Genomic DNA, 24383 nt, shown 5'->3' on the forward strand with positions numbered 1-24383 from the left:
TCCGAAAATTGCGGCGCAGATTGCGGTCTGTGGAAGAGGAGAGCGAGAACTTGCCTGCGTGTTTGCTCCAGCCATGGCTGCTCTTCTTCTTCCCCCCCAATTTCAAAATTTGAAATTCAAATACATGTCCACGTTCACACTACCCGACCGTTTAATTATATGTGAATATGGCCGACTTGAACATAAAGTGTCCTTTTCATACTAGTTATCTGAGTTAATATCACAAAACCCTATCGTGTTCATTATTGTACACGCCCACGCAGAGAAAGTGCACGCCGCCCTCATTGCTCTCTGTGCAGGTGCATATCGCCGTCGTTCCTCTCCGCGCAGGTGCATACCGCCCACAGTATCTTGCGCGCAAACGCAGAGAAAGCACACACCATCCTCAGTGCTCCACGTGCAAACGCACATCGTCCTTGGTGCTCTAAATGCAGACATAGACCGTCCTCGTTGGTTCTGTACGCATAGACACAGCCTTCCACACACAGAGCCTTCGCGGGCGGGCTACCCTTGCAGGCAAAGCATACAGGTGTGCTTGATGTTGACTTCTTTCATGTGTCCCTCTCTTAATTTCTCTGTTTCTCATTTTGTTTTAATGATGGGACTCCTATGCAACTTTCCATTGCCTCCTATGCAACTTGAGGCTCAAGAATAAGTTTGAGCCTCTTATGCAACTTGAGACTCAAACGTGAGTTTGAGCCTCTTTTGTTACATGAGGCTCAAACTCAAGTTTGAGCCAAAGTGAGCCTCATGTAACACAAAAGGCTCAAACTCACGTTTGAGATATATCCAAAGTGAAACTAATACAACCAAACAATTTATGTGCAGACACAAAAGTGGTAGTTCCCAGTCCCACCAATTGGACTGCTGAGCATGGAATAAACACAGTGAAAGTTCTCCAGAATGCCAAAGCCACCCGTCGGCGCACCACTCTCTTCTACAAACTTGCAAGTAGCCCGAAGAACTACACGACAACACCAACACGAATCTTACACTCAATGTTTAATTGTTTTGCCCACACACAGCTGCAAAAAAGATTCCGGATGGTGACCCAACCCCAAAAGTCATTGCTATGCTTGAATCAATATGAAGAGCAAAAAAGTGGACGGCGACGATGCTTGGTGGCATACCTTAAAACAATAGCTCTGATGATGAGATGCGCGGCTTAAGATTTTGTCGCACCATGCATGCACAAGAAGTTTGTTTAAACTGAACCAACCCATTCTGAAACCCAAGAAACAAGAGAGAATAAGTGACATGTGAGAGGTGCTTGCTGCCTTCGCTTATACTCTCACAAGGTCCGTTAACCCATATGTGTCCAAAAGGATTCCTAGGCATGGTAAGGGCACTCCGCACGCTTATCAAGAGAGTGATGAAGGTCTGGCAAGATGCCCTTTGCACGCTGATCAAGAGAGTGATGAAGGTCTGGCAAGATGCCCTGTCAAGAGGATCACCTCTATGGTTAAGAGCATAGAGGTTGCAAATACCAACGCGTGTAGTACCTTGCATAAGAAGGATCCACTGCGCTCTCGCAGTACCATGTCTCAACGCAAGCCTTGGTTATCCTCCTTCCGATGTTGGTGGGTCGAACACAATGACTATCTCGCACAACGACTAGGATTTAGTTTATGCTTTTGCAAGAGCAATACATACATAAGCCCACCTCTGTGACTGACTGCACCATGAAGCTGAGTTTTGACAATTCCCCAAGACCCCTGAATGTTCCATGAGACAAACCAGACCCCCTAGAGACAGTGAAACTGTTGGGGTTAAAGGTCCCTGTGCCGTCCGGGCGGTCTCCCGTGTCCGGGCGCCCACATGTGTATACACTTATTCATTACATATAGTGAATAAGGGGAGGGCTCACGGTACCACTACCGGACTACTTTGGTACTCTCCCCACCATATCGTCTCTCTCTCTCTCTCTCTCTCCCCTATGTGCGTGCTCCCCCCCGGTCCCCTTCAACTGGTATCAGAGCTGCGGTTGTTCCGTGTGTGCGCATGTGTGCGCTTGCGGGTGTGCGGAACCATCATCCTCATCGCGAGAGAGATTAGCTTCCGGCCATGGAAGCTTGAGAAGCTCTGTGTTGAGCTTTTGGAGAGCCTTGAGAGAGTGTAAATCTGTAGTAGATCTTGGAGTTTATCTTTCTGCCTTCCCTGTGGAGTAGAAGCAGGCGCTCTGTGTATAGAGCTGCTGCTTTTACAGATCTGTGAGTAGATCAGTTGATTCAGGAGAAAATCAAGAGTTTTCTCTCTCTCCTGTGTGTGGATCTTCGTGCTATGCGATTCACAAGTGTACAGGTTTTACAGATCTGGTGGTGTGCTTCCTGGCATCGTAGGGCTGGTACAGGTGTGCGTGTACAGGTCTTACTGTTGTGCTCTGTGGAGCGTAGGTTTGGGTTGTGCAGGACTCCATGTGTGTATGCGAGTACAGGACAGCAGTGTCCTGTTGAGAGGCTCTTTACTTGGCTGTGTGGCCAAGGTGTTGTCCACAAATCAAGTACTGTGTGGGCAAATCGCGAGCAGCATCTATGCCAGGCAGCAACAAATTGACCAGCCACAATAAGGTCAGTGTTGGCAGATGCGTGTCCCTATTGTGCTGCCACGAAGTCCAAGCATCAGTTTGCCGTCAACGCAGGAAAGCTGCCAGGTGTTGGAAGATTGATGCGCAGGGTCTGATTCGCCACCCTGCATAAGCGTCAAAAATTTCGGTGTCCTGTGTGTGTACAGGGTAGAGTCGCGAGGTGTGTTGAAAGCAGGCAAAAAGATGTTACAGAGGTCATTTGCTAGAGCCTGGATCTGCAATCCGCATACTCGGACTGCCGAGAGCGTGTCTAGCTGGCCTGAGGCGATTGGACCGGTTTGATATCTTCAGCCTTGGCAAGACACGTAGCGAGGTCAGTGCAGTATTGGGCAAGAGCCATGTGGGCATTGTTGGCAGGCAGGCAGAGCACTATTAGGTGCAGTTTTTGGCTGTGACAAAGTGTGGGCAGGTCAACAGTTGTTGAATAGGCTGGGCAGAGCCAGCAACCTAGGACCTTTGTGTGTGTATGGCGAGATTCGGGCAATAGCTTCTTTGCAACGTGTGCAGGTGTGACCGGGATCTGTAACTAGTGAAAGGTGCTTGCACTTTGTATGCTGTGAGCTTCGACATCTTGTACAAAAGGTGTGAATCAAGCCAGTGACCATAAGGTCTTGTGTATAAGGCAGGTCATCTGGAAAATATGATGCTGGTTTTGCATCATTGAATGCCCTCTTGATAGAGGTGTTTGATCCTCATCTGATGCCCTTGTTTGGATACTTGCTTGGATGCCCGCTTTATGCTCATTGTAGAGGTACTTGATCCTCTTGTACGCCCTTGTCAGATAATCGTATGCCCAATGTATGCCAGTTGTTGAAGCCTCATATAGCTCTTGTTGCATGAGCTACGTTTACGAGTTGCTCGAAAAGATCTCTGGGTACCGAGTGTGCCTCGGTGTGGACATCCACATGTGCTTGTAAGATGTCATTGATGCCCATGCTTGGATGCCGGTTTTGAGACCTTGTACCGATTCATTTATGCTCCTCGTGTACGTCGAGTGTGAGCGGCAGTTGATGCCTCATGTATGCACTTTGGGGCTGATTTGAGTCCATAAGTTTACGCCCGTTTGAAGCATTGTATGTGCTTGTGTGAGCACTTGTATGCTTCTTGGAGATGCCATATTGATTAGCTGGATGCTCAGTTAATCTTTGGTTAGTGGTTGAGAGATTCCGGTCGAGAGTTCTCCCGGATTCTACCACTTGTATGCCCGTTGGTGTGGATGATGGTTTGAGAGGTGTGCGATCCTCTTGTTGATATCCACACTTGGATGCCCATTTTGGATGCGTTTTGTACGCCCAGTGGATGACATGATAGGTTTGTTGATGCACTTTTGTATCCTCATTTGAGGCAGGTTTGTGACGTGGTTAGCTCATGCTTGAGCTTGGTCACTGTGTGAGCATTGGTCGGATGCCGTGTACGCCTCTTGCATATGTAAACAAAGTGTGACATCCTGTACATGTAAACAAAGTGATATCTTTGTTTGGTAGCCATTTGAGGCTTGTTAGATGCGTGTTTGCATCTTGTTCGTCGTGTAGACGATTTGGGGTTTCTTCTACATGCAGGGGAGACTGTGCCGGATTTTTGGCAAAATCCGTGCTTGTGTGTTTGATGCTTAGTTGCTAGCGTGTAACTGAGCATCTTGCAGTGTTGGATTGCGTATTATGCATCCAGTTTCTCTCAGACTTGGACGATCTTGTTCGAGTGGGAGAATTTTTGACAGACACCTTCCTCTCAGATAGGAGAGTGTTTTGTACTGTACCTTTGAGCAGTGTTGCAGTTTGCCATTGCTACAGTGCCTTGAGGATTTGGCACTTGGTTTTCAGCTTGTCGGATCATCTTGTGGACAGTCATGGCTTCGGAGAGTGCCCACCATGATGCAGTCAGTGTAAATGGTATAGCTGAGAGTAGAGGTACATGTATGGCTGTTGTTGAGACACCTCGTGTGAGAGGTAGTCGGACTCGATCTCGTAGAGACATGGTCTGTTGGCATTGTGGCAGACGTGGCCACATCAGACAGGGATGCTTCCGTCGTATGAGACAGAAGAAGAAGCGACAGCTTCTTGATTCACGGATGGCAGATGTTTCTAGCAGAGAGGTTGTACGGGATACCTCTTGTGCAGTCACTACAAGTCCTTGCACATTGTCTCAGAGATTTTTGTTGGATATGGATGCCTTGTGCCATGTTGTCCCACATAGGGATTGGTTTAGCGCATATTCAGCTGGGAGACATGGGTGTGCTGAGATGGACATGCTGGGTAGTGATGTTGCAGGTGTTGGAGATATACACCTCGTATTTGCCACTGGTGGTTGTTTGCTGCTGCGCGACGTGAGACATGTGCCAAGTATGACACAGTGCTTAGTGTCTGTGGCACAGTTACGAGACGAGGGGTATGCTTTTACGCATACAGAGCATGCCTGCAATAAATAGGTGTTTTTTTATTTGGTTTTCTCACTCAAGTGCATGCCTCTTAAAACTAGGGATCACAAAGAAGAATACAACACAACCTCTGCTTATAGCATGCATGCATGCAAGGGGGGTGCACACAATTAGTAGATATAATAAACATTTGGAAGTGACTAAGTTTCTTTAAGTGTGGGTAATGAAAAGAGATTATTCAATGTAGCAATGTATATGGTAAAGTATTAGTGAATTCAACCTATATCATAAAGACAAAGTAGTTTGAGGCTCAAACTTTTGTTTGAGCCTCTTCTTGTACATGAGATTAAATCTCAAGTAAATTCTTTTTCTCCTAAATTAGGGTGTATCTAAATTTGAGGCTCAAACATAGGCTACATAAGGCTCAAACTTTTGTTTGAGCCTCATTTGTGGGTGCAACTAATGATGTTGAAGGGTACCCACAATGGAATTCCCAACTACTGAAATGAGAGCATCAACTTGGAAGATGATATCAATGAGGAATATTCCATCTCTGACTCTAAGCCTTAAGATGGGGAGTCCAACACATATCAAAAGGATAGGGATCTCACCAACACAATAAATATTCTCTTAGAACAAATATCACAATTGGTAGAGGAAAGGGAGATTAATAAACCCTGCAATAGTAGCCATCCATACAAATTAAGTGGAACATCTATGCAACTACCAAGCAAGCTTTGCCAAGCATAGGTAAGACAAAGATAGATATGTATTCCCAAAACTCTTTGCCGTCACCAAGTATATCAAGGCATAACGAAAGAAAAAGAAACCAACCACTAACAAAACAACCCATTACCAAGTACATCAAGGCACAACCAAAGCAAAAGAAACCAACCACTAACAAAACAACCCATTACCAAGTACATCAAGGCACAACCAAAGCAAAAGAATCCATCATTAACAAGTAAGATAACTAGGGAGTATATCAAACATACTCACATACAATACAAATGGGTGACCAAGGAAACGCTATGTACTCAAGGTTACTGTAAGGGGGCATCCAAGATTTGGCTACCAAAACAATCTTGAGGATCAAAAAAGTTTCCCATGACTACACAACTTAGCGATCAAGCAAGTTCAAAACCTTTGCACCAAAGAGGGCACTCAAAAGTAATAGTCAATCCAAAAATAGAGCGTGAAGAGCCCATAACAAAAGAGAACAAAGCCACCAAACCCATAATAGAAAACCCAAACAACCCAAGTTGAAGAAATGGAGACGTATGATTCAATTCATACAATAAATACACCATCCCGTATCACACCGTATGGTATGTACACCGTACCATATTTCAATGAAACTTTTGTTGGTCACATAATACATTTGTCATTGCAATTTGCAAATAAGAATGAAGGTGAAGTCTTAAACAATTTTAAGTAGTTTCTAAAAACAAACTATATTTACCGTACCATACGATATGAATTTTGAAATGCAGTAAGTACATCATATCGTATCGTATCATACCATATCGTATCATACCCTATCCTATGCATAATTATGGCTTGAGGCTCAAACTTGGGTTTGAGCCTTGTTTGTTTCACAAAAGTCAAGCCCAAGTTTGAGGCTCAAACTTGGGCTTGAGCCTTGTGTGTTTCACTCAAGCCCAAGTTTGAGGCTCAAACTTGGGTTTGAGCCTACACGTCAAAAAAGAAAAAAGTGGGAAGGATGAGAAGAGGGAGAGGGCTCTTTGAATAATCCCATAAGCTTTATTGGGCTTATGGGATGAGGGCTATATATACTAAAGTGGGAAGGATGAGAAGAGGGAGAGGGCTCTTTGAATAATCCCATAAGCTTTATTGGGCTTATGGGATGAGGGCTATATATACTAAAGTGGTGCATAGCTACTATCAAAAGACCGGGACCGGCTAAGGAACCGGAACCAACATTTTGTACAGCCATTGCTCCATCTCCGCCGCTTGCTTCTTCTACGTTTCTGCTTCTCAGCCGCTCGGGCTAAGGAACCGGAACCAACATTTTGTACAGCCATTGCTCCATCTCCGCCGCTTGCTTCTTCTACGTTTCTGCTTCTCAGTCGAGCCCGTGACCTTGTGCAGCAAGAGGAGGAGATTGCGCATAGCAGAGAGAGGAGCATTTTGTACAGCCATTGCTCCATCTCCGCCGCTTGCTTCTTCTACGTTTCTGCTTCTCAGCCGAGCCCATGACCTTGTGCAGCAAGAGGAGGAGATTGCGCACAGCAGAGAGAGGAGAAATATGATGCGTGGCTGTGCACAGAGAGGAGAAAGATCATTTGCAGCTGCGCACAGTAGAGAGAGGAGAAATATGATGCGCACGGGTAGCCGAACAGCTCCGAAAATTGCGGCGCAGATTGCGGTCTGTGGAAGAGGAGAGCGAGAACTTGCCTGCGTGTTTGCTCCAGCCATGGCTGCTCTTCTTCTTCCCCCCAATTTCAAAATTTGAAATTCAAATACATGTCCACGTTCACACTACCTGACCGTTTAATTATATGTGAATATGGCCGACTTGAACATAAAGTGTCCTTTTCATACTAGTTATCTGAGTTAATATCACAAAACCCTATCGTGTTCATTATTGTACACGCCCACGCAGAGAAAGTGCACGCCGCCCTCGTTGCTCTCTGTGCAGGTGCATATCGCCGTCGTTCCTCTCCGCGCAGGTGCATACCGCCCACAGTATCTTGCGCGCAAACGCAGAGAAAGCACACACCATCCTCAGTGCTCCACGTGCAAACGCACATCGTCCTTGGTGCTCTAAATGCAGACATAGACCGTCCTCGTTGGTTCTGTACGCATAGACACAGCCTTCCACACACAGAGCCTTCGCGGGCGGGCTACCCTTGCAGGCAAAGCATACAGGTGTGCTTGATGTTGACTTCTTTCATGTGTCCCTCTCTTAATTTCTCTGTTTCTCATTTTGTTTTAATGATGGGACTCCTATGCAACTTTCCATGAGGCTCAAGAATAAGTTTGAGCCTCTTATGCAACTTGAGACTCAAACGTGAGTTTGAGCCTCTTTTGTTACATGAGGCTCAAACTCAAGTTTGAGCCAAAGTGAGCCTCATGTAACACAAAAGGCTCAAACTCACGTTTGAGATATATCCAAAGTGAAACTAATACAACCAAACAATTTATGTGCAGACACAAAAGTGGTAGTTCCCAGTCCCACCAATTGGACTGCTGAGCATGGAATAAACACAGTGAAAGTTCTCCAGAATGCCAAAGCCACCCGTCGGCGCACCACTCTCTTCTACAAACTTGCAAGCAGCCCGAAGAACTACACGACAACACCAACACGAATCTTACACTCAATGTTGCGAATACCAACGCGTGTAGTACCTTGCATAAGAAGGATCCACTGCGCTCTCGCAGTACCATGTCTCAACGCAAGCCTTGGTTATCCTCCTTCCGATGTTGGTGGGTCGAACACAATGACTATCTCGCACAACGACTAGGATTTAGTTTATGCTTTTGCAAGAGCAATACATACATAAGCCCACCTGTGTGACTGACTGCACCATGAAGCTGAGTTTTGACAATTCCCCAAGACCCCTGAATGTTCCATGAGACAAACCAGACCCCCTAGAGACAGTGAAACTGTTGGGGTTAAAGGTCCCTGTGCCGTCCGGGCGGTCTCCCGTGTCCGGGCGCCCACATGTGTATACACTTATTCATTACATATAGTGAATAAGGGGAGGGCTCACGGTACCACTACCGGACTACTTTGGTACTCTCCCCACCATATCGTCTCTCTCTCTCTCTCTCTCTCTCTCTCTCTCTCTCTCTCTCCTATGTGCGTGCTCCCCCCCGGTCCCCTTCAACTGGTATCAGAGCTGCGGTTGTTCCGTGTGTGCGCATGTGTGCGCTTGCGGGTGTGCGGAACCATCATCCTCATCGCGAGAGAGATTAGCTTCCGGCCATGGAAGCTTGAGAAGCTCTGTGTTGAGCTTTTGGAGAGCCTTGAGAGAGTGTAAATCTGTAGTAGATCTTGGAGTTTATCTTTCTGCCTTCCCTGTGGAGTAGAAGCAGGCGCTCTGTGTATAGAGCTGCTGCTTTTACAGATCTGTGAGTAGATCAGTTGATTCAGGAGAAAATCAAGAGTTTTCTCTCTCTCCTGTGTGTGGATCTTCGTGCTGTGCGATTCACAAGTGTACAGGTTTTACAGATCTGGTGGTGTGCTTCCTGGCATTGTAGGGCTGGTACAGGTGTGCGTGTACAGGTCTTACTGTTGTGCTCTGTGGAGCGTAGGTTTGGGTTGTGCAGGACTCCATGTGTGTATGCGAGTACAGGACAGCAGTGTCCTGTTGAGAGGCTCTTTACTTGGCTGTGTGGCCAAGGTGTTGTCCACAAATCAAGTACTGTGTGGGCAAATCGCGAGCAGCATCTATGCCAGGCAGCAACAAATTGACCAGCCATAATAAGGTCAGTGTTGGCAGATGCGTGTCCCTATTGTGCTGCCACGAAGTCCAAGCATCAGTTTGCCGTCAACGCAGGAAAGCTGCCAGGTGTTGGAAGATTGATGCGCAGGGTCTGATTCGCCACCCTGCATAAGCGTCAAAAATTTCGGTGTCCTGTGTGTGTACAGGGTAGAGTGACGAGGTGTGTTGAAAGCAGGCAAAAGATGTTACAGAGGTCATTTGCTAGAGCCTGGATCTGCAATCCGCATAGTGGGACTGCCGAGAGCGTGTCTAGCTGGCCTGAGGCGCGATTGGACCGGTTTGATATCTTCAGCCTTGGCAAGACACGTAGCGAGGTCAGTGCAGTATTGGGCAAGAGCCATGTGGGCATTGTTGGCAGGCAGGCAGAGCACTATTAGGTGCAGTTTTTGGCTGTGACAAAGTGTGGGCAGGTCAACAGTTGTTGAATAGGCTGGGCAGAGCCAGCAACCTAGGACCTTTGTGTGTGTATGGCAAGATTCGGGCAATAGCTTCTTTGCAACATGTGCAGGTGTGACCGGGATCTGTAACTAGTGAAAGGTGCTTGCACTTTGTATGCTGTGAGCTTCGACATCTTTGTACAAAAGGTGTGAATCAAGCCAGTGACCATAAGGTCTTGTGTATAAGGCAGGTCATCTGGAAAATATGATGCTGGTTTTGCATCATTGAATGCCCTCTTGATAGAGGTGTTTGATCCTCATCTGATGCCCTTGTTTGGATACTTGCTTGGATGCCCGCTTTATGCTCATTGTAGAGGTACTTGATCCTCTTGTACGCCCTTGTCAGATAATCGTATGCCCAATGTATGCCAGTTGTTGAAGCCTCATATAGCTCTTGTTGCATGAGCTACGTTTACGAGTTGCTCGAAAAGATCTCTGGGTACCGAGTGTGCCTCGGTGTGGACATCCACATGTGCTTGTAAGATGTCATTGATGCCCATGCTTGGATGCCGGTTTTGAGACCTTGTACCGATTCATTTATGCTCCTCGTGTACGTCGAGTGTGAGCGGCAGTTGATGCCTCATGTATGCACTTTGGGGCTGATTTGAGTCCATAAATTTACGCCCGTTTGAAGCATTGTATGTGCTTGTGTGAGCACTTGTATGCTTCTTGGAGATGCCATATTGATTAGCTGGATGCTCAGTTAATCTTTGGTTAGTGGTTGAGAGATTCCGGTCGAGAGTTCTCCCGGATTCTACCACTTGTATGCCCGTTGGTGTGGATGATGGTTTGAGAGGTGTGCGATCCTCTTGTTGATATCCACACTTGGATGCCCATTTTGGATGCGTGTTGTACGCCCAGTGGATGACATGATAGGTTTGTTGATGCACTTTTGTATCCTCATTTGAGGCAGGTTTGTGACGTGGTTAGCTCATGCTTGAGCTTGGTCACTGTGTGAGCATTGGTCGGATGCCGTGTACGCCTCTTGCATATGTAAACAAAGTGTGACATCCTGTACATGTAAACAAAGTGATATCTTTGTTTGGTAGCCATTTGAGGCTTGTTAGATGCGTGTTTGCATCTTGTTCGTCGTGTAGACGATTTGGGGTTTCTTCTACATGCAGGGGAGACTGTGCCGGATTTTTGGCAAAATCCGTGCTTGTGTGTTTGATGCTTAGTTGCTAGCGTGTAACTGAGCATCTTGCAGTGTTGGATTGCGTATTATGCATCCAGTTTCTCTCAGACTTGGACGATCTTGTTCGAGTGGGAGAATTTTTGACAGCCACTCTCCTCTCAGATAGGAGAGTGTTTTGTACTGTACCTTTGAGCAGTGTTGCAGTTTGCCATTGCTACAGTGCCTTGAGGATTTGGCACTTGGTTTTCAGCTTGTCGGATCATCTTGTGGACAGTCATGGCTTCGGAGAGTGCCCACCATGATGCAGTCAGTGTAAATGGTATAGCTGAGAGTAGAGGTACATGTATGGCTGTTGTTGAGACACCTCGTGTGAGAGGTAGTCGGACTCGATCTCGTAGAGACATGGTCTGTTGGCATTGTGGCAGACGTGGCCACATCAGACAGGGATGCTTCCGTCGTATGAGACAGAAGAAGAAGCGACAGCTTCTTGATTCACGGATGGCAGATGTTTCTAGCACAGAGGTTGTACGGGATACCTCTTGTGCAGTCACTACAAGTCCTTGCACATTGTCTCAGAGATTTTTGTTGGATATGGATGCCTTGTGCCATGTTGTCCCACATAGGGATTGGTTTAGCGCATATTCAGCTGGGAGACATGGGTGTGCTGAGATGGACATGCTGGGTAGTGATGTTGCAGGTGTTGGAGATATACACCTCGTATTTGCCACTGGTGGTTGTTTGCTGCTGCGCGACGTGAGACATGTGCCGAGTATGACACAGTGCTTAGTGTCTGTGGCACAGTTACGAGACGAGGGGTATGCTTTTACGCATACAGAGCATGCCTGGAAGCTACATAGGGCTTCGCTTGTGATAGCGAGAGGTGCCATGTCAGGCACAAAGTTCCCTTTGTACTTCATGTACTCTCGTGATGGTAAGAGTCTGTGTGACTCCCTTGCCTTGTGGACAGGTTGAAACGAGGAGAGTACACTTCCAAGATGCTGGAGCATGTGAGATGCATGCGAGAGGTCTGCGATTGTCAGATGCGCATACAGAGCCCGAGGTGCATGGTTTGTCCAGCGTGGGACATGTTGAGAGCAGTGCTTGCTCTAGAGATGCACTACAGGGACAGCAGTCATCACGAGATGTGACACAGGAGCCAGTGCATGAGATGTCTATTGATGGACATGTGGAGCATCTGTCCTCTATGGATGCACAGGGCGAGTCATGATGTGTGATGGCGGAGATGACTGGTTTAGATGCCGATGATGCTTTGGTAGTGCAGTCATTTCTTGACATGCTGATGTCAGACGAGATGCTACAGTCAGAGCATGACGATGCTTCTGACATGATTCCAGGACACTTGGATTATACGGGGACACTGGCTAGTTCCCCGGAGCTAGCACATTCATATGTGGCAGAGTCCAGTCCTGATGCGTCAGCTATGGCTGACATGGTGAGGCTATGCGAGATAGCCAGAGTAGCATCAGCGTTCGCGAGTCTCATGTATGAGATACTCATGTCGAGACCCGAGCTTGCATTTGCCGTGGGCGCATTTGCAGTGGGAGTTGTGAGCCGTGCGGTGGCTGACTCCATGGACATTCAGCATGGGGGAGAGATGCAGGTCATTGCTACATACCTGCATGAGTGCATGAGCTCTCGCAGACGGGATGTAGAGATGGGTGATATCTCTACATGGCTTCCACCGCGCATTGGTCTGCTCCTTGGAGAGCCGGATGCACTACGACACAGTGAGCCCGTCGGTGTGGGATGAGATCTGTCGTATCTCGTCCATCTTGTACATAGGCTAGTAGGTAGTGGGTTCTCACTTGAAGGCACATTGGCCTTTAAGTGGGAGGTTGTTGGGGTTAAAGGTCCCTGTGCCTTGGCGGCGGTCTCCCGTGTCCGGGCGCCCACATGTGTATACACTTATTCATTACATAGTGAATAAGGGGAGGGCTCACGGTACCACTATCGGACTACTTTGGTACTCTCCCCACCATATCGTGTCTCTCTCTCTCTCTCTCTCCTATGTGCGTGCTCCGCCCCGGTCCCGTCCCTACTGCCGTCCGGGCGGTCTCCCGTGTCCGGGCGCTCACATGTGTATACACTTATTCATTACATATAGTGAATAAGGGGAGGGCTCACGGTACCACTACTGGACGACTTTGGTACTCTCCCCACCATATCGTCTCTCTCTCTCTCTCTCTCTCTCTCTCTCTCTCTCTCTCTCCTATGTGTGTGCTCCGCCCCGGTCCCCTTCAGAAACACTCTCACATAGGTAAGGGAGGGAAAATCTGACCATGAAAACCCTACCTCTAGTTCCCACTCCAGGGAAAAGCCAGGGCTTGGAGAGGTACCATAATAGTCATCCTGTCCGTGAGGGATCTAAATCCTATGCTTGCAAAGCCTCTTCCTCGGACAGAAGAATCAACATCCTGTCAGGCAAGTGCTGCAGCACAAGGATTGGGGTGGTCCTATGGGGTGAGGGTGAAGGGGCGAGTACAGGGACCGAACCCATAAAGCTGCACCGAGAGATATCGCCAGTGTGCTAGAATTATAACCCTTAATGCCACCCAAGTTCGGACGTATGATGAACAGAGAGATAAAGTCACCCCAAGACGTTTCATAAAGCTAGAACTGACTCATAAAAGAAAAACAAAACACATAGCAGCATGAATGGAAAATTGCAGTCTGTGCCTTAGGTATACCAGTTTATACAATGTTACAAAGCATGGACCGCATTATATACAATGCTTGAAGATGATGGGTCATAGCAAACCCTTTGAAGTCTATGCATGGCAAATTGCAATTTACGCCTTATACCAAATCATGACAAAGCATGGACCACATTATATACAATGCTTGAAGATGAAGAACCCCTTGAAGTGTCAAAGTGTCATGCTGCACAGCAAACTGTCCATTGTCCTGTTGGTAGAGCAGAATCTTCAGCTGCAACTCTCCAATGCAACAGCATCAAAAGCTTCGCTACTGCTACCTGTCTGTCTGTCCATTATAATCTCTTATTCGGTGACCTGTTTATAAGGTGTACAGCTGTCTTTACAGCCTCAGCCCAAAAAATGTGGGGCAACGCAGCATGTGACAACATAGATCTGACTCTTTCTTGAATGGTCCTGAACATCTTCTCTGCGGTACCATTCTGTGGTGGATCATACGGTGCAGACAACACCCTTTGAATACCCTTTGCCTCACAGAATTCCTGGAACTCTTTGGACAAATACTCTCCACCATTGTCAGACCTCAAAGCTTTCAGTTTCTTGCCTGTCTCATTCTCAACCAGTGCAACAAACTTAGTGAAAGCAGTAAAAGTATCACTCTTTCTCTTAAGAGTGTAAACCCACACTTTGCGGGTGGCATCATCTATAAATGACAAAATGTACTTTGCTCCTCCTAAAGATACAGTAGGCATCTCACATACATCCGTATGAACAAGCTCCAAGAGCTGTAATTTCTGATTTGATGCCCTCTTATGAGGAATCTGTACTTGACGACCATAGAGACAAAATTCACATTTCTGTAAATCTGAAAATTTCAGACTCGGCAAGTAACCAAAATGAGCCAGTTGCTCCATTCCCTTAACACTCATATGACCAAGCCGGCTATGCCACAATGAAATCTTTGGTAGCTCGGCTGCATTTACATCAAAATGCTGACAATGCCCTGGATGTAGTGAATACAAAGTGTCAACTTTGGAACCTCTGGCTATAGTCATTGCCCCTTTGCTGATTTTCCATTTGTGATTACCAAAGGTGGTATGATAACCATCGTCATCCAAAAACCCTGTGGAAATCAAGTTCTTTTTCACCTCAGGAACATGCCTGACCCCTTTGAGCATCATCTGCTGGCCATTCTCAAGCACAAGTCTGACATCACCTATGCCAATGATCGAACATGCATGGTTATCACCAAGAAATACAACTCCCTTCTTCCCAGCTGAATATCTGACAAACAGATCTCTGTAAGGAGTAACATGGAAGGAAGCTCCTGAGTCTATAATCCAAGAATGCATATCTGATCCATCACCAGCATGAAGTGTATGAGCCTCCAGTGAAGAGGTGAAGCATACCTCACGTCCACTGTCACTGTCACTGACATAAGTAACATGTAGCTCTTCTTTTTCTTTGCCCTTTGACTTGCCTTGAGCCTTGCCTTCTTTGGCTCTTTCGTCATTCTTTTTCTGAAAACATCTTTTCTCTACATGTCCCTTCTTGCCACAATAGTTGCAGACAAGATCTCTCTTAGAGCGGGACTTGCTCCTTTCTCTTTCTGTGTCTTTACCTTGTGTCTTTGACCTGCCGCGTGCATTCAAGGCATTTGACTTCCCAACAGCATTGTTCTTTCTATTCATCTCTTCCTGTAGAAGAGCACTCTCCACATCTGCAAATAACAGTATGGCATTGGAGTTGCTGGTAGAAGTCCTGAATGTATCCCATGACTCAGGTAGAGAACATAGGATGAGTGTTGCTTTTAACTCATCATCGAGCTTCAACCCTTGGTTGATCACCTGGCTGAATACACTATTGAACTCAATGATATGAGTAGACATAGGTGTCCCCTCCTTCATGTGAAGCCCAACAAGTTTCTTCAACCAGTAAGCTTTGCCCGTGGCACTTTTCTTGGCATATGTATCCTCAAGACGCTGCCACATTCTCCATGCAGTAGGTTCATCTCTGATGCCTACAACCAGTGAATCAACAACTGTAAGCATTATGGTTGACATGGCCAAGTTGTCCATCTTCTCCCACTGCTCATCAGTAATGTTGGAGGGTTTAACACCCTTCTCCTTTATAGGTTTATACTGGTCCTTTTGCATCAACACATTGTAGCATTGTGTCTTCCAAATGTCATAGTTTCTGGCTCCTTCGAGCTTCTTTATCTGGAACAAGGATGACACATCGCTGCTTGAACTCATGGTAAAGTAAACAAGAGTTTGTTCCTAAATGGAACTGCCTGACTCCCTGTAGGCACTAGTCACTCCAAGAAAGTTCTCCCGCAGCGGAAGTACGATCAAAAGTGAACTGTGTACTGTTTTAGTGGCACAAAACCAACTGAATGTTGTTCTCCCACTTGCTGCAGAAACAGGACAGCAAGCTGATTTTGCTGTTTTTACTGTCTAAAATGCGGTACAGCTGCGTATAAATGCTCCAGAAAAATCCCAGAACTGATATAATAATTTACAGCTGTACTTTTTTGATTTTTGATGGTCAAAACCGGTCAAAACTGCTGTTTGACAGTCCCAGACTGTCAAAGAGGAATAAATTTCTGATTTTTTTTTTTTTAAGTAAATCCCTGATTTTGGACTTCCAAATGCTCCAGTAACTTCCCCCCCAACTGAAAATACAGTTTAGAGGTGAAGTGGCTCAAAAGCCCTGTGAATGCGTGAAGATAATCAGGGGTTTGATTGTAAAACCAGAAAAGGGAAACCTCAAGGTTGTCAATGTTACCACATGTTCCACGAGGCAAGAGAATGCATCCTGAGTATTCCCAAGTAGCAAAAGCAAGCAGTGATTCAAAAGCACTATAGCATCATAAGCCCCAAAGACTCGCAGCGCATTCCTTGCACTAACACAGTAGGTGTCATCAACAACTGTTGCTCACAAGGCATTTGAATACATATCCATTTGGGTTGCATCCAACATAGCATACACTGCAAGTATCAAGCACAGATCTGCCCAATGCATATACTCAGTGCCAACACTGACATACAATCACTGGCCAAGTGATAAGACCTGTCTCGTCACTGTTTGTGGCATAACATAAGCCTCAGTGCAAGTAAAAGGCCCTGCCACAAGTAGAACACCTGCACCTGTATGTGTATATGCACAATACAAGGTACAAGGAAAAGAAAATGGCAGGAATGAAAGATGACAATGCAAGTAATACAGAGTACCTGGCTCAAATGCCAAATGAGCCACGGTTATGCCAGTGGGCTTCACACCGTTGTGTATGATACCTGTAGCTTACGAGCAGGGCCACAATCAAGAACAGATGCTCGTCCAGCATGAGCTACAGCAGCAGCTCGGGCTGCACAAGGAACAGCAGGGTGTCGACCTGCTACAGCAGGAGAGCTCCTGCAGGGTGTCGGCGTGCTACAGCAGGAGCTCGGGCTGCTCCAGGAGGGATCGCCCTGCTCTACAGGAGGTCGCCCTGCTCCAGTGGAGGTCGCCCAGGAGGAGGAAGAGCCGCAGCAGCTCCAGTAGGAGCCAGGAAGGAGAATTCTCCACCCGAGAAGAAGATCACCACGAAAAAAGAATGAACATCCAGGAGACAACCACCAGTAGGCAGTAGCAGCAGAAGGGAGAGAGCCTTAGCTCTGATACCAGTTGACGGAGAACCGGAGTGATTCGGAGTAGGGAGAGAGAAGAGGACACGCCCTGTGCACACACCAGTTGGTGGGGATAAGCAATGAGTGGTACCTCCCCTAGTACACACAGTAGTATATATATATATCTATGGGTTAGGCTAGTACCGCTAGGCACTAGACTAATATGCTGTTACATAGGGTGGCCAGTGCCTTTACCCCAACATCTGGCTCCCGTCCATGTCAGCAAAATACTGGCCTCTTCACATGAGACACCGGCGGCCTGCTGGCCTCAAGTGAACGAGACGCAAAAGCTAGGAATGGACCAAATGGTCGGCCAATTGGTGACATCTCTCTCTCTCCTGTGTGTGGATCTTCGTGCTGTGCGATTCACAAGTGTACAGGTTTTACAGATCTGTTGGTGTGCTTCCTGGCATCGTAGGGCTGGTACAGGTGTGCGTGTACAGGTCTTACTGTTGTGCTCTGTGGAGCGTAGGTTTGGGTTGTGCAGGACTCCATGTGTGTATGCGAGTACAGGACAGCAGTGTCCTGTTGAGAGGCTCTTTACTTGGCTGTGTGGCCAAGGTGTTGTCCACAAATCAGGTACTGTGTGGGCAAATCGCAAGCAGCATCTATGCCAGGCAGCAACAAATTGACCAGCCACAATAAGGTCAGTGTTGGCAGATGCGTGTCCCTATTGTGCTGCCACGAAGTCCAAGCATCAGTTTGCCGTCAACGCAGGAAAGCTGCCAGGTGTTGGAAGATTGATGCGCAGGGTCTGATTCGCCACCCTGCATAAGCGTCAAAAATTTCGGTGTCCTGTGTGTGTACAGGGTAGAGTCGCGAGGTGTGTTAAAAGCAGGCAAAAGATGTTACAGAGGTCATTTGCTAGAGCCTGGATCTGCAATCCGCATAGTGGGACTGCCGAGAGCGTGTCTAGCTGGCCTGAGGCACGATTGGACCGGTTTGATATCTTCAGCCTTGGCAAGACACGTAGCAAGGTCAGTGCAGTATTGGGCAAGAGCCATGTGGGCATTGTTGGCAGGCAGGCAGAGCACTATTAGGTGCAGTTTTTGGCTGTGACATAGTGTGGGAAGGTCAACAGTTGTTGAATAGGCTGGGCAGAGCCAGCAACCTAGGACCTTTGTGTGTGTATGGCGAGATTCGGGCAATAGCTTCTTTGCAACATGTGCAGGTGTGACCGGGATCTGTAACTAGTGAAAGGTGCTTGCACTTTGTATGCTGTGAGCTTCGACATCTTTGTACAAAAGGTGTGAATCAAGCCAGTGACCATAAGGTCTTGTGTATAAGGCAGGTCATCTGGAAAATATGATGCTGGTTTTGCATCATTGAATGCCCTCTTGATAGAGGTGTTTGATCCTCATCTGATGCCCTTGTTTGGATACTTGCTTGGATGCCCGGTTTATGCTCATTGTAGAGGTACTTGATCCTCTTGTACGCCCTTGTCAGATAATCGTATGCCCAATGTATGCCAGTTGTTGAAGCCTCATATAGCTCTTGTTGCATGAGCTACGTTTACGAGTTGCTCGAAAAGATCTCTGGGTACCGAGTGTGCCTCGGTGTGGACATCCACATGTGCTTGTAAGATGTCATTGATGCCCATGCTTGGATGCCAGTTTTGAGACCTTGTACCGATTCATTTATGCTCCTCGTGTACGTCGAGTGTGAGCGGCAGTTGATGCCTCATGTATGCACTTTGGGGCTGATTTGAGTCCATAAATTTACGCCCGTTTGAAGCATTGTATGTGCTTGTGTGAGCACTTGTATGCTTCTTGGAGATGCCATATTGATTAGCTGGATGCTCAGTTAATCTTTGGTTAGTGGTTGAGAGATTCCGGTCGAGAGTTCTCCCGGATTCTACCACTTGTATGCCCGTTGGTGTGGATGATGGTTTGAGAGGTGTGCGATCCTCTTGTTGATATCCACACTTGGATGCCCATTTTGGATGCGTGTTGTACGCCCAGTGGATGACATGATAGGTTTGTTGATGCACTTTTGTATCCTCATTTGAGGCAGGTTTGTGACGTGGTTAGCTCATGCTTGAGCTTGGTCACTGTGTGAGCATTGGTCGGATGCCGTGTACGCCTCTTGCATATGTAAACAAAGTGTGACATCCTGTACATGTAAACAAAGTGATATCTTTGTTTGGTAGCCATTTGAGGCTTGTTAGATGCGTGTTTGCATCTTGTTCGTCGTGTAGACGATTTGGGGTTTCTTCTACATGCAGGGGAGACTGTGCCGGATTTTTGGCAAAATCCGTGCTTGTGTGTTTGATGCTTAGTTGCTAGCGTGTAACTGAGCATCTTGCAGTGTTGGATTGCGTATTATGCATCCAGTTTCTCTCAGACTTGGACGATCTTGTTCGAGTGGGAGAATTTTTGACAGACACCTTCCTCTCAGATAGGAGAGTGTTTTGTACTGTACCTTTGAGCAGTGTTGCAGTTTGCCATTGCTACAGTGCCTTGAGGATTTGGCACTTGGTTTTCAGCTTGTCGGATCATCTTGTGGACAGTCATGGCTTCGGAGAGTGCCCACCATGATGCAGTCAGTGTAAATGGTATAGCTGAGAGTAGAGGTACATGTATGGCTGTTGTTGAGACACCTCGTGTGAGAGGTAGTCGGACTCGATCTCGTAGAGACATGGTCTGTTGGCATTGTGGCAGACGTGGCCACATCAGACAGGGATGCTTCCGTCGTATGAGAGAAGAAAAAGCGACAGCTTCGTGATTCACCGATGGCAGATGTTTCTAGCAGAGAGGTTGTACGGGATACCTCTTGTGCAGTCACTACAAGTCCTTGCACATTGTCTCAGAGACTTTTGTTGGATATGGATGCCTTGTGCCATGTTGTCCCACATAGGGATTGGTTTAGCACATATTCAGCTGGGGGACATGGGTGTGCTGAGATGGACATGCTGGGTAGTGATGTTGCAGGTGTTGGAGATATACACCTCGTATTTGCCACTGGTGGTTGTTTGCTGCTGCGCGACGTGAGACATGTGCCGAGTATGACACAGTGCTTAGTGTCTGTGGCACAGTTACGAGACGAGGGGTATGCTTTTACGCATACAGAGCATGCATGGAAGCTACATAGGGCTTCGCTTGTGATAGCGAGAGGTGCCATGTCAGGCACAAAGTTCCCTTTGTACTTCATGTACTCTCGTGATGGTAAGAGTCTGTGTGACTCCCTTGCCTTGTGGACAGGTTGAAACGAGGAGAGTACACTTCCAAGATGCTGGAGCATGTGAGATGCATGCGAGAGGTCTGCGATTGTCAGATGCGCATACAGAGCCCGAGGTGCATGGTTTGTCCAGCGTGGGACATGTTGAGAGCAGTGCTTGCTCTAGAGATGCACTACATGGACAGTAGTCATCACGAGATGTGACACAGGAGCCAGTGCATGAGATGTCTATTGATGGACATGTGGAGCATCTGTCCTCTATGGATGCACAGGGCGAGTCATGATGTGTGATGGCGGAGATGACTGGTTTAGATGCCGATGATGCTTCGGTAGTGCAGTCATTTCTTGACATGCTGATGTCAGACGAGATGCTACAGTCAGAGCATGACGATGCTTCTGACATGATTCCAGGACACTTGGATTATACGGGGACACTGGCTAGTTCCCCGGAGCTAGCACATTCATATGTGGCAAAGTCCAGTCCTGATGCGTCAGCTATGGCTGACATGGTGAGGCTATGCGAGATAGCCAGAGTAGCATCAGTGTTCGGGAGTCTCATGTATGAGATACTCATGTCGAGACCCGAGCTTGCATTTGCCGTGGGCGCATTTTCAATGGGAGTTGTGAGCCGTGCGGTGGCTGACTCCACGGACATTCAGCATGGGGGAGAGATGCAGGTCATTGCTACATACCTGATATGCAGGTCATTGCTACATACCTGCATGAGTGCATGAGCTCTCGCAGACGGGATGTAGAGATGGGTGATATCTCTGCATGGCTTCCACCGCGCATTGGTCTGCTCCTTGGAGAGCCGGATGCACTACGACACAGTGAGCCCGTAGGTGTGGGATGAGATCCGTCGTATCTCGTCCATCTTGTACATAGGCTAGTAGGTAGTGGGTTCTCACTTGAAGGCACATTGGCCTTTAAGTGGGAGGTTGTTGGGGTTAAAGGTCCCTGTGCCGTCCGGGCGGTCTCCCGTGTCCGGGCGCCCACATGTGTATACACTTATTCATTACATATAGTGAATAAGGGGAGGGCTCACGGTACCACTACCGGACTACTTTGGTACTCTCCCCACCATATCGTGTCTCTCTCTCTCTCTCTCTCTCCTATGTGCGTGCTCCGCCCCGGTCCCGTCCCTGTGCCGTCCGGGCGGTCTCCCGTGTCCGGGCGACCACATGTGTATACACTTATTCATTACATATAGTGAATAAGGGGAGGGCTCACGGTACCACTACCGGACTACTTTGGTACTCTCCCCACCATATCGTGTCTCTCTCTCTCTCTCTCTCTCTCTCTCTCTCTCTCTCTCTCCTATGTGCGTGCTCCGCCCCGGTCCCCTTCAGAAACACTCTCACATAGGTAAGGGAGGGAAAATCTGACCATGAAAACCCTACCTCTAGTTCCCACTCCAGGGAAAAGCCAGGGCTGGTCCTCAAATCTGGAGAGGTGCCATAATAGTCATCCTGTCCGTGAGGGATCTAAATCCTATGCTTGCAAAGCCTCTTCCTCGGACAGAAGAATCAACATCCTGTCAGGCAAGTGCTGCAGCACAAGGATTGGGGTGGTCCTATGGGGTGAGGGTGAAGGGGCGAGTACAGGGACCGAACCCATAAAGCTGCACCGAGAGATATCGCCAGTGTGCTAGAATTATAACCCTTAATGCCACCCAAGTTCGGACGTATGATGAACAGAGAGATAAAGTCACCCCAAGACGTTTCATAAAGCTAGAACTGACTCATAAAAGAAAAACAAAACACATAGCAGCATGAATGGAAAATTGCAGTCTGTGCCTTAGGTATACCAGTTTATACAATGTTACAAAGCATGGACCGCATTATATACAATGCTTGAAGATGATGGGTCATAGCAAACCCTTTGAAGTCTATGCATGGCAAATTGCAATTTACGCCTTATACCAAATCATGACAAAGCATGGACCACATTATATACAATGCTTGAAGATGAAGAACCCCTTGAAGTGTCAAAGTGTCATGCTGCCCAGCAAACTGTCCATTGTCCTGTTGGTAGAGCAGAATCTTCAGCTGTAACTCTCCAATGCAGCAGCATCAAAAGCTTCGCTACTGCTACCTGTCTGTCTGTCCATTGTCCTGTTGGTACAACAGAATCTTCAGCTGCAACTCTCCAATGCAGCAGCATCAAAAGCTTCGCTATTGCTACTTGTCTGGCATAATTGCATCACCGGTGAGGAGCTGAGATGGGAAAACATCTCCCAAGCCACATAAACACCCTCTATGAAGAGCGCAGCTAGTCTTGTGGGATGGCCATCTTCTTCATCATCCTCTATTGATTCGAGAAATGTTTCCCTGTTGACAAACATGAAGTGTCCACCCTGAAGCTCCGGCTTGTTGAGGGAGTGAAAGTAGAGGACATTTGGGCCAAATGGGGTCACTGGAGCCAACAGATATGCAGCAAGAAGGCGGCCCACCCTCCCATTCCCATCATGGAAAGGGTGAATCCCTTCAAACTCGAGAAAGAAACTGGAAACTAAGTGAAACAACTTGGGGACAAGATTTGTCCGGTTCTGCTCACTAAATATCTCAGCAATTGTGGTGTTTACCTTCCTGACCAGGCCATTCAAGGCCTTGGCGATCTTCCCGTGACTCAAATACGTATGCACTTCACCATTCATTCGCCTTGTCCAGGCACTTGTAGATCTGTAGGTACAGGCAGAATGCCAATCACCTGTGCCTTCGAACAGAACGGAATGCAGCTGCTTGATCTTGAAAACATCCAGTAGAGGATAGGGTTCTGTTTCCCAACCTTCCACAAGCTTCAGAGCTTCATAGAGCGCGAGCGTGGCATGAAGCTTATCTGCATTGAGAGAGCTCCTGCTGACTCCACCCCGCAGACACGTCTCCGTATCCAATAAAGAGTCGAAACCTGTTGGACCAATTTTCGACAACAAAGTAGGTAAAAAATGGTGCAAGGGAAGCCAAACCATATAGGAGAAGGGTGTGAACAAACCTGCGTCAAGCAAAGACATGGTCAGCATCTTCTTCTCTAGCGATTGAATTGAGAAAGGACGTGCTACTTCGCAGCAGCTACCAAGCTTTTGTGTGCCCTCCTTACATTTGCATCTTCCTCCAATACGCTCTTTACAGCACCTCCAAAGCTCGATTGCCTGCAAAGTATCCTCCACAGAATGGAGAGACTCACCCTCGATTGAACATACAGAGTGGACAAAGTGAACCTCCGTAGTTTTTCTGAATTCAGCAGCGGCAGCCAGGTTGTCCTCCTTCGCCTTGAAGCTCCCAACATGTCGTTGTATTTTGTTGAGCATGTCGGCAGTACTCATAGCTGGCGGTGTGGGTCTACAGCGAGGGTATGGAGCGGGCAGAAATTCCATAGGTAGCGAAAATCAAGAGGAGGAAGGAGCAGGAGGAGAAAGGAAAACAAGCTTCTCGGCAGGATCAATGGAGAAGACACAAAGACTGCGATGCACAGGGGGCGATCGATCATGCACAGTTTGGTGAAAAGCACGATCAATGCTTTGCTGAAGAAGATACTCACATATATAGGGCAGAGGTGTGGGTGAGCGGGAAGCAAAGCGCTCTTATATTCTGGAAACTTGAAAGGAGGTCCTCTTTGCTTTTTGCTTGCTCCCGTATCAAAGAGGGCGGCTAACAATTCGTGCCAATTTCTACCATGATATCCGACCTAAGGGCTGTATTTTGGACATCTTTCTCTTGTATGGCACATATTCTCATTCATTTGGTGAGCTCTTGTAGATCTCCTCGACCCCGTCATAGTTTGTTTCGTCGCTCTTGTGCTTCAGCCTGTGCCTACGCTTTTGTTGCTTCCTTTTGTTTATTGCGTTGTTTTGTGGCATGCAAA

The 24383-nt window shown here is 47.4% G+C and overlaps 1 protein-coding gene across 1 annotated transcript; it reads right to left on the reverse strand.

Moving 5' to 3' along the window:
* Window positions 1-22566: 22566 nt before the first annotated feature.
* On the reverse strand, window positions 22567-24160 carry LOC147642522 (uncharacterized). The gene is made up of 3 exons (XM_086811899.1): window positions 23514-24160; window positions 22754-23429; window positions 22567-22636 (listed from the first exon to the last, which is right to left on the reverse strand). The coding sequence occupies exons 1-3, from the start codon at window positions 23893-23895 to the stop codon at window positions 22567-22569; spliced, it is 1128 nt and encodes a 375-aa protein (XP_086668025.1). The 5' UTR covers window positions 23896-24160.
* Window positions 24161-24383: the final 223 nt, after the last annotated feature.

The sequence above is a fragment of the Cibotium barometz genome, chromosome 1 (assembly GCF_041138505.1).
Source record: "Cibotium barometz isolate CiBa-2024 chromosome 1, ASM4113850v1, whole genome shotgun sequence".
Lineage (NCBI taxonomy): Eukaryota > Viridiplantae > Streptophyta > Polypodiopsida > Cyatheales > Cibotiaceae > Cibotium > Cibotium barometz.

Coding starts and splice junctions, on each gene's coding strand:
- LOC147642522 (XM_086811899.1), bottom strand. CDS start 23,895: ATGGAATTTCTGCCCGCTCCATACCCTCGCTGTAGACCCACACCGCCA. Junction 23,430..23,513: donor CATGTCTTTGCTTGACGCAG/GTTTGTTCACAC, acceptor TTGGTCCAACAG/GTTTCGACTCTTTATTGGAT. Junction 22,637..22,753: donor GTTTATGTGGCTTGGGAGAT/GTTTTCCCATCT, acceptor TTGTACCAACAG/GACAATGGACAGACAGACAG.